The sequence below is a fragment of the Alosa alosa genome, chromosome 21 (genome assembly GCF_017589495.1).
Source record: "Alosa alosa isolate M-15738 ecotype Scorff River chromosome 21, AALO_Geno_1.1, whole genome shotgun sequence".
Lineage (NCBI taxonomy): Eukaryota > Metazoa > Chordata > Actinopteri > Clupeiformes > Clupeidae > Alosa > Alosa alosa.
Window position 1 is genome coordinate 8,332,456 of NC_063209.1, and position 16,629 is coordinate 8,349,084.

The following is a 16,629-nucleotide window of genomic DNA, read 5'->3' on the forward strand; positions in this document are numbered from 1 at the left end:
ATCTATCTATCTATCTGTCTGTCTATCTATCTATCTATCTATCTATCTATCTATCTATCTATCTGATTGCACAGTTATTAATTACTTTATTCCTATTTGTATTTATTCCGATAAGTATGAGAGTGCTGTTAATATCCTTAGGTCGAAAAGTTGAGTCTTTACGCCATAGCAACACATTAAATGCGCTGTGTGCTTTAAATGAGTAAATGTATGGAAATGACCCAGGTTTCAAGCCTCTTGTTGCTTATGTAAATCCCTAATTGATTCTGAACAGTTTTTTTTAGTTCAGACTCTCTTCATGTCATATTATTATCCACACGATGTCACTAGCCGTCCACAATGTGAACAACAGCTTCAACTCCTCCCATTTTGAGCAGAAGGTCTGTCTTGCACAGGGCTTTGTTCGGGAGAATAGTGCGGTTTTGAGCCCTCGTTGTGAACGGAGACCAAATGGGCTATTGAACCATGCGTTTCTTTTTACTTTTATAACGTCATAGTTGTTCATCATAACGATTACGGGAATATGTGGGACCAGGAATATCGTCCGTGGATACATTCTATATTGTTGTTTCATCTTTGCAGTATTTCGTTTGGACAAACGGTGTATTCGGTTTCAGAGGAATCAAACACGGGGACGACCGTCGGGAATTTAGCGAAGGATTTAAACTTGGATGTAAAGGACCTTGCTCTTCGTGGATTTCAAATAGTGTCCGGACCTAATAAGAGGTATTTCGACGTAAATATTGGATCTGGAATTTTACACACAAAAGAGAGGATAGATAGGGATGAAATATGTGGGCGAAGTACAAAGTGCACTTTGGAATTGGAAGCAATTGCTAACTTACCCTTGGCTATGTATCGTTTCGACGTTAATATTTTAGATATTAATGATAACCCACCTATATTTCCAGCTACGACAGAATATTTGAATATTTCTGAGTTAGCTCTGCCGGGAGAGAGGTTTACATTACCTCGTGCATATGATGCGGATGTGGGTAGCAACTCCGTGAAAAGCTATAAGCTGCAGACAAATGAACAGTTTTCGCTTGATGTACAGAATGGGGAAGAAAATGCATCCCCTGAGTTAGTACTCCAGAAAGCTTTGGACCGCGAAAAACAACCAGCTATAACTCTTATATTGACTGCATTTGATGGCGGAAAGCCGCCTAAATCGGGAACGTTAAACATTATAGTTAGAGTGGTAGACGTCAACGATAACATACCTGTGTTTAGTAAACAGCTTTATAAAACTCGTGTATCAGAAAATGCTCCTAAGGGCACATCTGTCATCACAGTCCACGCCACTGACTTAGATGAAGGTCTTAACGGTGATATAATTTACTCTTTTGTTACACGAGACAACAAAAACGTAGATGTATTTGATATTGATCCGGATTCTGGCAAGATCATAGTTAAGGGCGATATTGATCATGAATCAAACAGTGCCTTTGAAATACGGATTCAGGCAAAAGACAAAGGCCACAGCCCACGATCAGGGTACTGTAAAGTGTTGGTGGAAATCGTAGACGTCAATGACAATGCACCCGAATTATCCATAACATCTTCCCTTAACACAGTGAGAGAGGATGCTACGGTGGGGACAATGGTGGGATTGATAACAGTTAAAGACGAGGATACGGGTCCAAATGGTGCTGTGAACCTCAAAATACTCGGTTCGGTGCCATTTAAAATAGAGAATACATACAAAAACAAGTACTCATTATTGTTGAATGGGCCTTTAGACAGAGAGAGTGTCTCGCAGTATGACGTTACTGTAACAGCTACGGATGAGGGGACTCCTCCTCTCTCTAGCAGTACGCTCATTACAGTGCACGTTGCTGATATTAATGATAACGCGCCACGCTTTCCAGACCCGATCATAAATGTATATGTGAAAGAGAACAGTCAGGTCGGTGGTGCAATTTATAAGGCATCTGCTTTTGATCTGGATGTGGACGATAATGCTAAAATATCATATTCATTACACCAAGGCTTAACAAGAAGCTATCCTGTGACATCTGCCATTAATATTAACGCTGATAGTGGTGAGATATATGCCCTGCAGTCTTTCAATTATGAGGAAATTAAAACCTTTCAATTCCAAATAGTAGCGAAAGACTCTGGTGTTCCTTCTCTAAGCAGCAACGCAACAGTAAATGTGTTTATTTTAGATGATAATGACAACAGTCCAAGCATTCTTCCTCCGTATTCAGAGCATGTTAATTCAGAAAACATTCCCTATACGGCTGAAGCTGGATACTTTGTGGCCAAGATCCGGGCTGTAGACGCAGACTCTGGATATAATGCGCTACTTTCGTATCACATCTCCGAACCTAAAGGAAACAACCTTTTCCGAATTGGGACCAGCAACGGGGAAATCAGGACTAAGAGACGAATGAGCGATAACGACCTGAAAACACATCCACTGGTTATTTTGGTTTCTGATCACGGCGAACCGTCGCTTTCAGCTACTGTATCTATTGATGTTGTGGTTGTTGAAAATTCTGGCAACATCCAGACACAATTCAAACATGTGCCAAGGAAGGATGACACTTTTTCTGACTTGAATTTATATTTGCTTATTGCCATTGTTTCAGTGTCTGTCATATTCTTACTGAGTCTCATTAGTTTGATAGCTGTAAAATGTCACAGGACAGACAGCAGTTTCAGTGGATACAGCGCCCCAGTTATCTCTACTCACCCTGATGGCAGCTGGTCTTACTCGAAATCTACACAGCAGTATGACGTGTGTTTTAGCTCCGACACACTGAAGAGTGACGTAGTAGTTTTCCCCGCACCATATCCGCCTGCGGATGCCGAACTTATCAGTATTAACGGAGGAGACACTTATAACCGGACACAAACATTACCAACCAGAGAAAAGGTAAGGTTTTCAGCAGAACCATTTACCCAAACGTTATTACAAGACTGTGTGTGTGTGTGTGTGTGTGTGTGTGTGTGTGTGTGTGTGTGTTATTGCTGAAAGCCAACTTGCCCCCTTGGGGACAAACATATTCTACTACTACTACTACTACTACTACTACATTGCTTGCAACACTAGGACCTATCCCACCGCGTTGTTCCAGAACTGTCCATGGTTCTGAAGTACCAGAATGTATTGCAATAACTTTCTTAGCCGTTTTAAACCTGCACAAATCTCTAATTGTCTGTAATTCGGGTATTTTGTATCTTGTTTACATGCAGTCAGACATGTTTTGCTATATTACTCACCATGCTGTTTCTTCAATAGAATTTTGGCAGTTTCCATTTATTTTGACAGCATAATGGGTTTGTTGGGTCATAATTGCGTCATAATTACTGAAGAGCTTTCTAAAGGCCACACGGTGTCACTAGAGATCCATTCTGTACATGATGTGTCTACTCTATGTGAGGCTCCGCCTTATATGAATATCGGTGTTTGGCAATTCAGACGGCTTTGTTCGGGATGTGCGCACAGGATTGCGGCTAGTTTGTCCTGGTTCCTTTGGATCATATCAACACGTCGACATGCGAACAGCTATCTTTTTCGGCTATATGTGGCTGTATTAGGTGGGCGTTATGGCAGTTATTTCAAGAAAAATATATAATTTGTGGATACTGTTCATCGTGTTTTGCATGTGGAGCATAGCATCTGGGCAGATTGTGTTTTCCATCGCGGAAGAAGCGAGCCCGGGGACTACGGTCGGAAACGTGGCAAAGGATTTTAATCTTGACGTAAAGGACCTTGAAAATCGTGGATTTCAGATTGTTTCCGGACCAAATAAGAGGTATTTCGACGTAAATACAAAGACTGGTATTCTCCGCGTCAAGGATAGAATAGACAGAGACGAAATATGTGGCCAAAATGTTAAGTGTACTTTACCATTAGAGGCCATTGTTAATTCCCCGATGAACATGTACAGATTCGAGGTGAATGTTTTAGACATAAACGATAATGCACCCACGTTCCGCTCCTCAGCAAGAGAACTGAATGTCTCCGAGTTGGCTCTGCCTGGAGAAAGATTTACTCTTCCCAGTGCGTACGATGCGGATGTGGGCAGCAACTCAGTAAGGAGCTACAAGCTAAGTCCCAATGAGCATTTCACCCTCGATGTACAGAGCGGAGGAGAGCAGGATGTATCGGCTGAATTAGTTCTGCAGAAAGCTTTGGACAGAGAGAAACAGTCCGTTGTACAGCTTACACTTACCGCTGTCGATGGAGGCAAACCTCCCCGCTCAGGGACGTTACAAATCATTGTAAACGTTGAAGACATAAATGATAATATACCGGTGTTTACTAAAGCGCTATACAAGGCTCGTGTGCCTGAAAACGCAACTCCCGGCACGTCCGTTATCACAGTTCATGCCAGTGATTCTGACGAAGGCCAGAACGGCGAGGTGATATATACTTTTATTAATCATGACAATGACATAAAAATCAGTGATTTCGCCATCAACTCCGAAACTGGCATCATCACTGTGAACGGAAATTTAGATTATGAAAGAAATAATGCTGTTGAAATTCGAGTCCAAGCTAAAGATAAGGGCCACAGGCCGAGAGCAGCACATTGTAAAGTGCTAGTGGAAATTACAGATGTTAATGACAATGTGCCCAACATATCTGTAACATCTTTGATGAACACAGTTAAGGAGGACGCTGCCATTGATACTGTAGTCGGGATGATAACGGTAATAGATGAGGATGCAAGTAAAAATGGTCAAGTTAATTTACAAATGCTTGGCTCGGTACCCTTCAAGATACAAAACTCTTATAAGAATTATTATGCATTACTTGTTAATGGTCTACTAGACAGAGAGAGCGTTTCGCAATACAATATCACACTTGTTGCAGCTGATGAAGGGACTCCCTCTCTCTCTAGCAGTAGTGTTATTACGGTGCACATTTCGGATGTAAACGACAACCCCCCACGTTTCCCTGAGCCAGTGATCAAAGTTTATGTGAGAGAGAATGGTCAGATAGGTGCAGTGATACACACAGTGTCTGCCTTTGACCCTGATGTGGACGATAATGCGAAATTATCGTATTCCCTGCTTGAAGAATCGACAAAAGGCCCTCCTGTATCATCTATGGTCAATATAAACGCGGATAGCGGGGATATATTTGCGCTTCAGTCTTTCAACTATGAGGAGATAAACACGTTTCAATTCAGAATTAAGGCGACAGACTCCGGTGTTCCTTCTCTAAGCAGCAATGCGACTGTTAACGTTTTCATTCTTGATGAAAATGACAACAGCCCCACGATTCTCCCCCCTTATTCTGAACACAGCTCTGTCAACTCTGAAAATATTCCATATACGGCGGAAGCTGGGTATTTTGTTGCCAAAATCAGGGCCATAGATGCAGATTCTGGATATAATGCACTGCTTTCTTATCACATCTCTGAGCCCAAAGGAAACAACCTCTTCAGAATTGGAACTAGCACAGGGGAAATAAGGACGAAAAGGAGAATGAGCGACAATGACTTGAAAACTCACCCTTTAGTAATTTCGGTTTCCGATAACGGAGAGCCGTCTCTGTCAGCGACTGTGTCTATTGATGTTGTGGTAGCTGAAACCACTGGAGAAACTCGGACTCAGTTTAGACATGTTCCTATGAAGGATGAAACGTTTTCGGATTTAAATTTGTATTTACTGATCGCGATTGTTTCAGTATCCGTTATCTTTTTACTGAGCCTCATCAGTTTGATAGCTGTAAAATGCCACAGGACAGATGGCAATTTCAGTGGCTACAGTGCTCCAGTTATCACCACTCATCCTGATGGGAGCTGGTCTTACTCCAAATCTACTCAGCAGTATGACGTGTGTTTTAGCTCCGACACACTGAAGAGTGACGTAGTAGTATTCCCTGCTCCATTTCCGCCTGCCGATGCGGAACTCATAAGCATTAATGGAGGGGACACTTTTACTAGGACACAGACGCTACCCAATTGTGATAAGGTAAGCAAAGTGTGGACTAAAACATGGTTGTATCAACACGTGGTTGAAAACGATTTTGCTTTGCATAGGACTTTTCATGTCCCCTTCTCCTAACTGAAGCTGTCCATGGTGCTGAAATGGCCTGCTATGTTCTACAGATGGGTTCTCAAGTGGAAATTAACACATATCATAACATAACATATCATGCCTTACCCATTAGTGTTGACTAAAAGTGTGCAGTGGCTTGTATGTTGTATCTATGCGTTTAAACTGGAGATAAGTTGGCAGTGGGAAACTGTTATAACATGACGGAAACTAGAAATCTCTTTGGGCCTATTGGGCAATTTATTTAAATTATTCACGGAAGAATTTGTGTCTTGAAGAACTGGATAATGACTGTCATCAGGAGCAGTGTTTCTTTAACCACTTGATATCACTGGCATTAGCCTATATGAAGGCAGCAACATTTTGTATTGAGGTGGTATGTTTTATAATGCAACTGCCGAAATATCTGAGATGTGTTATAACAGAACTCCCTCATGGTGTCACTAGTAATCTGCAAAGTGTGCTTTGCTCACTGACTTTAAGAAGCTCCGCCTTGTTTTCATCAGTGCTCAGTTGCACAGATTGCTTTGTTAGTGTCTCATACAGCAGAGCCACCGGTACCTCGTGGTTCGATTAAATACACAATGCGGCTTTGAATATGATCACAGTTTTCAGCAACATTGGGATTTAACGACGTATTATGGCGTTAACTCCAGGAAACGGGTGTCATTTATGGATATTTTTTGCATTTGCCTATTTGTGGAGTATTGCATTTGGACAGATCGCTTACACACTATCTGAGGAAACAAACCCTGGGACTACCGTCGGTAATTTGGCAAAGGATTTTAACCTCGACATCGGTGATTTAGAGCGTCGTGGATTTCAGATTGTTTCAGGAGCGAACACAAGGTATTTTAATGTAAACGTTAAAACGGGCATCCTCAGCGTAAGAGAAAGGATTGATAGGGAGCAATTGTGCGGATCGAGTGGTAAGTGCGCTTTACCACTGGAAGCCATTGTGAACTCGCCTTTGAATATATATCGTTTTGAAGTCAATGTATTAGATATAAATGACAATGACCCTACATTTAGTATGTCGGACAGTGTGTTGAACATTTCTGAATCTTCTTTTGTGAATGAAAGATTTCCTTTGCCGATAGCACATGACCGAGATATAGGCAGTAACTCGGTGAAAAGCTATAGGCTGAGTCCGAATGAATATTTCTCTCTGGATGTACAGAGCGGAGGAGAGCGAGTAACAACAGAGCTAGTGTTACGGAAAGCTTTGGACCGAGAAACACAGGCTGTTATTCAACTGAGTCTCACCGCTGTAGATGGAGGCAAACCACCAAGATCAGAGACTTTACCAATACGCATAAACGTTGGAGACGTTAACGATAACATTCCTGTCTTTAGTAAATCGCTGTATAAAATCCGTATGCCTGAAAATGCAGCACCAGGCACCTCAGTAATTACAGTTAGCGCAACTGATGTAGACGAGGGTCAAAATGGTGATATAGTCTACACATTTCTCACCCATGAAAATGACAAGGAAACTGGTGATTTTAGCATTAATTCAGAGACCGGTGTTATCACGGTTAGCGGTGATCTAGACTATGAAAAAAACAGTGCTGTCGAAATTCGGGTTCAAGCCAAAGACAAAGGTCATAGTCCGAGAGCAGCACACTGTAAAGTCTTAATAGAAATTTCCGACGTGAATGATAATATACCAAAAATATCTGTGACATCACTAGTTAATACTGTAAAGGAGGACGCCCCTGTCGATACTATAGTAGGCATGATAACTGTTTTAGATGACGATAGCGGTAAAAATGGAGAAGTGCGTGTAAAAATCCAAAACAATGTGCCTTTTGTGATCAAAAACTCATATAAAAATTACTATTCGTTACTTGTAAATGGACCTCTAGATAGAGAGAAGGCCATAGCATACAACGTCACCATAACTGCAATTGATGAAGGGACCCCACCTCTTTCTAGCACCAGTGTGATCACCGTTAGGGTCTCTGATGTTAACGATAATGCACCGCAATTTCCTGATCCAGTAATTAATATTTATATGAGGGAGAACAGTCAGGTTGGCGGTGTTATTTATACAGTTTCTGCATTTGATGCTGATTCAGATGTAAATGCGAAAATAAGTTATTCATTACTTGAAGATTCGAGCAAAGCACTTCCTGTAATGTCTATGATCAATGTAAACGCAGATAGTGGGGACATTTACGCGCTGCAGTCGTTGAACTATGAAGAAATTAAAATGTTTCACTTTAAAATCCAGGCGAAGGACTCTGGGGATCCTCCGCTAAGTAGCAACGCAACTGTGCATGTGTTTATCCTCGATGAAAATGATAACAGTCCCAGGGTGCTTCCTCCTTACTCTGAACACGGCCCGGTTAACAGTGAGAACATTCCCTATAGTGCTGAAGCGGGATATTTTGTGGCCAAAATCAGGGCTGTGGACGCAGACTCTGGATACAATGCGCTGCTGTCTTATCACATATCTGAACCGAAAGGAAACAACCTCTTCCGTATCGGAACCAGCAACGGAGAAATCAGGACTAAGAGGCGAATGAGTGACAATGACTTGAAAACCCACCCGCTTATCATTCTGATTTCAGATAATGGTGAACCCTCTCTCTCAGCGACTGTTTCTATTGAGGTGGTGGTAATGGAAAGTATAGAACTCCAAACTAAACTTAGACATTCTCCTATGAAAGATGACAGTTTTTCTGACCTGAATATGTACTTACTCGTCGCCATTGCCTCGGTATCAGTAATTTTTCTGCTGAGCCTCATCAGCTTGATAGCTGTAAAATGCCACAGGACAGACAGCAGCTTCAACAGTTACAGCGCCCCAGTTATCACCACACACCCTGACGGGAGCTGGTCTTACTCCAAATCTACACAGCAGTATGACGTGTGTTTTAGCTCAGACACGTTGAAGAGTGACGTAGTAGTTTTCCCCACACCGTTTCCACCTGCCGATGCGGAACTGATAAGTATAAACGAGGGGGACACTTTTGTCAGGACACAAACGCTTCCAAATAAGGAAAAGGTAAGATCTAATGTAGGTGCATTCATTCAGTGTATACATGACCTTTCAGTTGCTGTACTGAGTTTGAACCATAGTGTCACTCATTACGCACTGATACATTAGGGACAAGGCTATAAAACTACGAAATGTTCCATTTACAATCATGCTTTATCAACATTGTCTACCATTAGGTGTCGCTGTAGAAAGACGAAAGAAAGAATATACAGTGCATTTGATTTGGCTCCTCCTTATCATTGGGAACCGTGCGCGGTGTGCGCTCTTTGTCTAGGCAGACATGGAGTGGTCGTAACCGAAAGAGCATGGACAGTGTATCAGCGTACCTGTGAACAGCTATGAAGACATCTTTACCATTTATATGGGATTTTCTGAAACAATCATAATCTGGTTACCTTCAAGATGCCTGGGCCCTTTGGATTTACAGTGTTTTTTCGTTGCGGGATTATTCTCTACTCTTTCGCCCACATTTCTGCTCAGATCACATATTCAGTGTCAGAGGAGGTTAACAAGGGTACAGTTGTCGGAAATATCGCTAAGGATGTAAATCTTAATGTTCACGAAATGGGCTCTCGGATGTTTCAGATTGCTGCTGTGTCCGGGAGAAAGTATTTTGATGTAAATTTAAAGACTGGTGCTTTATTCGTCAACGAACGACTCGACAGAGAGGAGCTTTGCCTTAGCTCGGCAAGATGCTCAATTGCGTTAGAAGCCATTGTCAACAACCCTTTGCATTTGTACCGCGTTGAGGTAAATATTTTAGATGTAAATGATAATTCGCCTGATTTTCGTTTAAAATCAAAGGAGTTTAATATAACTGAAATGGCGTTTGTAGGAGACAAATTCCAGCTTCCCAGAGCGTCAGACCCTGATGTCGGGGTTAATTCGGTGAAAAGCTATAAACTTAGCCCGAATGAGCATTTCTCGCTGGATGTCCATGGCGGAGGAGAGCAGAGTGTGTCTGCAGAGTTAGTTCTGCAGAAAGCGTTAGATCGAGAAAAACAATCTAAAATTGTCTTAATACTTACTGCATTAGACGGCGGTAAGCCTCCGCGATCCGGGACGTTAGCCATTGTCGTTAATATCCAAGATGCCAATGACAACACGCCATCGTTTAGTAAGTCATTGTATAAGGTCCGGGTGTCTGAGAATGCGCAGCAAGGAACCTTTATCATTAAACTAAATGCCACAGATACAGACGAGGGTACAAATGCCGAGATTGTTTATTCTTTGATTAACCAGGATAGCGACGATAAGTCGAATGGTGTATTTAGTATTGACCAGAATACTGGTGAAATTCGCGTGCAAAGGCGGCTTGATTATGAGGAGACCAATGCGTTTGAGATTCATGTACAGGCGAAAGATAAAGGTGCGTCACCTCGCTCTACTCATTGCAAAGTATTAGTGGAAATAGTAGATGTAAACGATAACCCCCCCGATGTATCCCTAACATCTTTAGTAAACACAATTAGAGAAGATGCTAGTAAAGGCACAACCGTGGCTTTGATAACCATATCTGATAAAGACTCGGGAAAAAATGGTAATGTACACGCCGAATTATCTGGTATGACCCCCTTTAAATTGCTGACGAATTATAAGAACTATTACTCAATCGTTGTAGACGACGTTTTGGATAGGGAACGTATAGCTGTGTATAATGTGACCATCATTGCGAGTGACGAGGGAACCCCGCCTCTTTCAAGTACAAGTGCATTCACTGTACATGTTTCTGATGTAAATGACAACGCACCTCGCTTCCCAGAGCCTGTTGTCAATGTATATGTCAAAGAAAATAGCCCCAAAGATCAGATGATTTACACGGTGTTTGCAATCGACCCAGATTCAGATGAAAATTCGAGGCTGACTTATTCCCTGTTGGAATTCTCCCCCAGTAACATTCCAGTGTCCACATTTGTCAATGTGAACCCAGACAGTGGGGATATATATACAATGCAATCTTTTAATTACGAAGAAATGAAAACTTTTCAGTTCAGAGTCAAGGCTACAGATTCTGGTAGTCCTCCTATGAACAGCAACGTAACAGTGAACGTTTTCGTTATGGATGAGAATGACAACAGTCCCGTAATTCTGCCTCCCTACTCAGAGCAAGGTACTGTTAACACTGAAAATGTACCTTACACAGCTGAAGCTGGATACTTTGTTGGCAAGATCAGGGCTGTAGACGCCGACTCTGGATATAATGCGCTGCTTTCTTATCACATATCGGAACCCAAAGGAAACAACCTGTACCGGATCGGAACCAGCAGTGGGGAAATCAGGACCAAGAGGCGGATGAGCGACAACGATCTGAAAACTCACCCACTTGTTATTTTGGTGACAGATAACGGAGAACCATCACTTTCAGCCACTGTGTCAATCGATGTTGTCGTGGACAACACAGGAGAAGTAAAGACTCCATTCAGACGTGTACCAATAACGAATGACACTTTTTCTGATCTAAATCTGTATTTGCTCATCGCCATTGTTTCAGTGTCTGTCATCTTTCTGCTGAGCCTCATCAGCTTGATAGCTGTGAAATGCCACAGGACAGACAACAGTTTCAATGGTGGCTACAGCGCTCCAGTTATCACCACACACCCTGATGGGAGCTGGTCTTACTCCAAATCTACACAGCAGTATGACGTGTGCTTTAGCTCAGACACACTGAAGAGTGACGTAGTAGTTTTCCCCGCACCATATCCTCCTGCAGATGCAGAACTGATCAGTATTAATGGGGGAGACCCTTTTGACAGGACACAAACACTCCCCACTAGAGAAAAGGTAATAACGTCCTACTAAAGTTACAGCTGTAGTACAGTTTTGGGTCTATACATCTTTCTTTACATCTCATGTATTGAAACTATTCATATTCTGTAAGTCATTTTGGACAATAGCGTGTCAAATACCATAACCATAACCATAGGCCCTGGCCCATTGCGTGACATTGCCTGTACATTCAGTAGGGCCTGTAATGGAGCTGTCCTTGGTGCTGATTGCTTTGCTGACGCTGGAGTTCTCCGAATCTCTTTGCTGATTTGTGTACTTTAAATGATACTTTGTTGTGCACCGGTAGTTGTGGAAGTGACGACTGGGTGGGCGTATTGTTATCAGACCATGATGCCTGATGTGGGCCTGTATAAACCAAACGTTTAGCAACCGATCGGAACTCTCTCTCTCTCCCTCTCTCTCTGTCTCTCTCCTACGCCAGTGTGTACTAGAAATGCTCACTGCATGCTTTTTGCTCTGCATTCGAGGGCTGGGCGTGAGTCAGACCTCTGTCATGTGGAACAGATTTGCCGTTTTGTCTGTTGCGCTAGCTAACGAGGCCATGTGCAGCTTTGCTGTCCCCTCAGAGGGATTGTTTGGACGGAGAGAGAGAAAGAGAGAATGCTCTCTGTGCTGTGCACAGATTAGGTTGGTTTTGTGGTCCTCACCAGTCTGTGCTGTTGTTTTATCCTCTCTCTCTCTTTCTCTCTCTCTTTTTATCTATCACTCTTTTTCTTTATCAGTTTCTCTCTCTCTCCCTCTCTTTCTCATTCTCTCCTTTTCTATACTTTTTCATCAGTGACAGTGTTGCTTATTTGAGTAGTAACGATGCTTTGGCAGGCTCATCCCTAGATGCTGCATTATCTGCATTTGCATGTTGTCAACAAGCACACTTTCACCAAATGACGATGAACAGAGGAATTTGGCTGCAGTGTTAAGCTAGCACCACAGTTCTAACAGAATTAAGGCCACTCTCAGCAGCTAACAGAGAGAGAGAGAGAGAGAGAATTCCCAACTCTATTAAATGTGTTTGTAGAATAAGGTTTTGTCTTGGCTTGCTACTGCTCCTCTCTGTGGAACCTCTCCCAGTGTTCATGCTTTCATTGTAGGGCAGGCAGCGCTGTTCAAGAGGCATGGTGCTGAAAACAGCCTCTCCTCTCCTCTCTCCTCTCTTGTCTCACTGCTCAGCTGAATCACTCCTCCCCCACTCCACTTCAAAGCCTCTGCAGAATGTATTTGCACACATGTGGAGGCTAATAGACCGTAAAGCTGTGAGCTGGAGTGCAAAGGGGCAAATGCATTATGTGTGACAGATATTTGTTTCCTCGGGGGGAGAAATTTTGAATTATGTACTTTTTTTAAAATTGTATAAATATATTTTTTATTGTTGTTGTTCACAACTCTACGGATTGGCCTGTGTACATGTGTCTTGGTTGCCGTTGAAAAATTACACAGCAGCGTACGAGGCATTGGGAACGGGGCGGTGGGATTTGTTGCGAGGTCACCGTGGCTTCCGTTGGCACGGAGCAGGCAGCCTGATACACTGCTCCATATTGCGGGGCTGAGCAGGGAGGCTCCGTATGCTGCTACTGCTGCGTGTGGGAGATAAGGTGGGGGAGGGGGCTGGTGATTTTCCGCTCGGCTCTGCTCTGCTCTGTTCTGTTCCCGGCTCTGCTCTCTGCAGCAGGGAGCTCGCGCTGTCTGGAGGCTGAGCTCACGGTGCTGACATCATCACCGGGGACCACTCTGTCAATCATGCTAAACCCTTCCCCCAACCCAGCCCAGCCCTGCCCTGCCCACCCCACCTCCCCCTTCAAGTAGAATGAGGATAGGAGTCATAGGCATGATTACTGTATGTGTGTGTGTGTGTGTGTGTGTGTGTGTGTGTGTGTCCTTGTCTCTGAGCCAGGACTAGCCTTTTCAAGGTGTTTATGTGCAGTGTGTGTGTGTGTGTTAAGTAGTGTGTATATGGCTGTCCACATGTGTTATATGTGTGTCAGGGCGTGCATTAGCAGACAGGAGCCTCCTTCCCCAGCAGCCTCTGGTGCAGCAGAGAGAGAGAGAGAGATAGAAAGAGAGAGACCAGCACCCAGCAGAGGGCATTAAATTATTGATTTTGCTAAGCACATTACCCAGAGCGAGGTTGGCCTGGCAGAGTGCTTTTACATTTCACCAGCGAGCAATCTGCTCTCTCACAGCAACACTGCAGCTAGCGTGCCTGGGCCGCTCCCTAGATGAGTGGAACAGGAGCGGCGGAAACAGCGGCGGCCCAAAAACATGACCCAGAGTCCGTGACCTGGCTCCTTTGCTAATCCCTGATCCCTGACTCATAGCCCAGATGCATCATGGGTAGGAGGTTATTCGGTTATTCGGAAACAGATGTGGCTCAGCAGGAGTGCTCTGCCTCTGTCTTCATTTTTTGCTCCTTCGCTCGCTCTTGACCTCCTGGGACATTGAGCAGAGGTCTTGCCTCACCCTCCCCCCTTTCCTCCCCCCTTCCTTTACCCTTGTTCCCCCCCCTCTTTTCCCAGCAGCCCTCTCTGCCAATGTGTCACCTCCCATTCTGTCACCTTCAATGTAACCATGGTAACTGGCGTTTTTTAGCTGCCACTGCTGCCGCTGTATGTGTGTAGATTGCTGCTGCAGATAGCTGCATTTCCCAGCCCTTCCCCAGTAGCACTACAGGATGTACTCAGGCAACTCATTTAAAACCCACCTCCTGTGCGGAACTACCCACACCCCTCTGTGTTCATATCAGGCACAGCAAGAGGCAGAAAGATAGGAGGGAGAGGGAGGGAGAGAGAGATAGAGAGAGAGAGGGAGGGAAGGAGAGAGAATTAAATGGAGGGAGAGAGAGAGTGAAAGAGCATTAGTGAAGCAGGGCATTAGGGAGGGACAGAGATAAGAAGAGATATGTGGGCCAGAGATGTGCAAATAAGACTTGAGCCTGGGCAGCTAAGGAGGAGAGCCGAATGCAAAAGCTGAACCGGAACGAAGGATGTGATGAAGAGAGAGAGAGAGAGATGGAGAAAGAGGGATGTATGATACACTGAGCGAGGAGAGACAATAAAACCAAATCACCGACATTAATTCAGTTCCCACCGTGCTGCGCAGCTACACAACTCGCCACGAACGCGGCTACTGATTGAACATGACAGAACTGATCATCCTCGTCTCCCCACCACGGCACCGGGGCACACCGCGCACATGGCCGGCCGGCCGGCCAGCCTGCCAGCCGCCCACCATTAGCGCTGGCTGGCTTTATTCGGTTCACACGCACACAGCCCAGGCTGAGGCTGGAGTGCATACAAAAGAACGAGGGAGCCTGAGCTGTGCAGAACAGTGAGGAGGAGGAGGAGTGGAGGGGGGGCACTGGAGCATGCCTGCTTCTCCTGATAGCTTTGTCTCCCCTTCTCCATAGGCTTTTGATGTTATTTTTTCCCCTTCTTATTTCCTTTTTTTTTCGGTCAGGCATCTGGAGGACGGCCCATGCTGAGACAGCGGTGTTTATCAGGCCCCCTAGGACAGCTGGGTTTTGTGTTCAGTTGAGTCATGCCCTTTACACTGACAAGGGAGATGTAATGACTGAAAAACAGGCTTATGCTGAGACTTAGAGATCTGTTTGTACTGTATGTGTGTGAGAAAAAGAGCGTGTGTGTGTGTGTGTGTGTGTGTGTGTGTGTGTGTGTGTGTGTGTGTGTGTGTGTGTGTGCATAAATCAGCGTGGGATGTGAATTTGCAGAGCCCATGTTGCAGTGTGCAAACATGATCTCCACTGCTTCAGTTTTTCTTTGTGTGTGCTGCTGGAGATTGTGTCTGTGTGTGCGTTTAGACGTGATTAATCTGTGTGTGGTTTTTAGTGTGACTGAAAGAGTAGTGAGCAGTGTAAGAAAAAATCAACATGCGTATATTGATGTGTGCTTGGAAATATCTGGCTTAGCCTGCGGTTCTTGGATGTAATACTGACAGATTTTTTTCTCCTCCTCTATTTTAATCCCCACCCCCTCCCATTTTGTTGTCATGGCGATCGTCACAGTCACTGGCAAAAAAAAATGTAGGTTGAGCACAAGATGACGGCCAACAGACAGCAACACCAAGCTTAGAGCGAGGGGAAATGGTGTAGGGATTGATCGCTGGGTGAGATCTTGTTTTAAAGAAAGCGTAGGCTGGAGGAGAGTCAGTATTTGAGGATCGTCACAGATCTACAGAAGTGTACATGTAGACACACAAAGGAAAGCAGAGAGGAAGAGAGAGGGAGGGATGGAGGGAGAGGGAGAGAGAGAGAGTGTGTGTGAGAGCAAGGGAGGGAGGAGGAGAAGGAGGGAGGGATGAATGAAGGGAGGGAGGGAGGGAGAGAGACAGAATGTGCAAACACACTGTCAGTCTCTGAGGATGGATTATTTATTGATGCCAAAGAATACAGCTCTTGCAGTACCAAACTGCACCCACAGAGGGCTTACTTACCCTTTAAAATCTGTTTCCACTCCACCCTTCACACTACCTTACTCTCTCTCTGTCTCTCTACCTCTCTCTCTCTCTCTCTCTCTCTGTCTCTCTACCTCTCTCTCTCTCTCTCTCTCTCTCTTCATTTGATTATTTAGCTTTACAAATGACTTGAGACATAATTATTTGCAGTAAACAACTTGCTCCATAATGCCACTGTGGAAAGTTGTTTACAAAGCCTTCTCTCCCTTCATCATCTCAACATATAACCTACTTGGGCTTTAGAGTCTCGTCTCAATTGTGCTAATGTAAAATGTGTTGTAAAAGACAATACTTCCCCAGAGATGTGAATGGTGGCTGCTAACTAGCGTTGTGTCTCGTAAAGTGCCCTT

The 16,629-nt window shown here is 44.1% G+C and overlaps 1 protein-coding gene across 23 annotated transcripts in view; it reads left to right on the top strand.

The window, feature by feature from the left end:
- The window catches only part of LOC125286799 (protocadherin alpha-C2-like), a 176,173-nt gene that overhangs the window by 127,696 nt on the left and 31,848 nt on the right, over nt 1–16,629 (top strand). Inside the window, exons 1-3 of one of the 23 annotated variants that reach the window (XM_048232102.1) lie at nt 3,558–5,937; nt 15,266–15,338; nt 15,831–15,848. The exons of 15 other annotated variants lie outside the window; for them this stretch is intronic. In XM_048232102.1, coding sequence (XP_048088059.1) covers nt 3,559–5,937; nt 15,266–15,338; nt 15,831–15,848 — 2,470 coding nt within the window. In that variant the 5' untranslated portion in view covers nt 3,558. 7 more of the 23 variants (XM_048232103.1, XR_007192247.1, XM_048232105.1 and 4 more) reach the window with 7 other exon arrangements.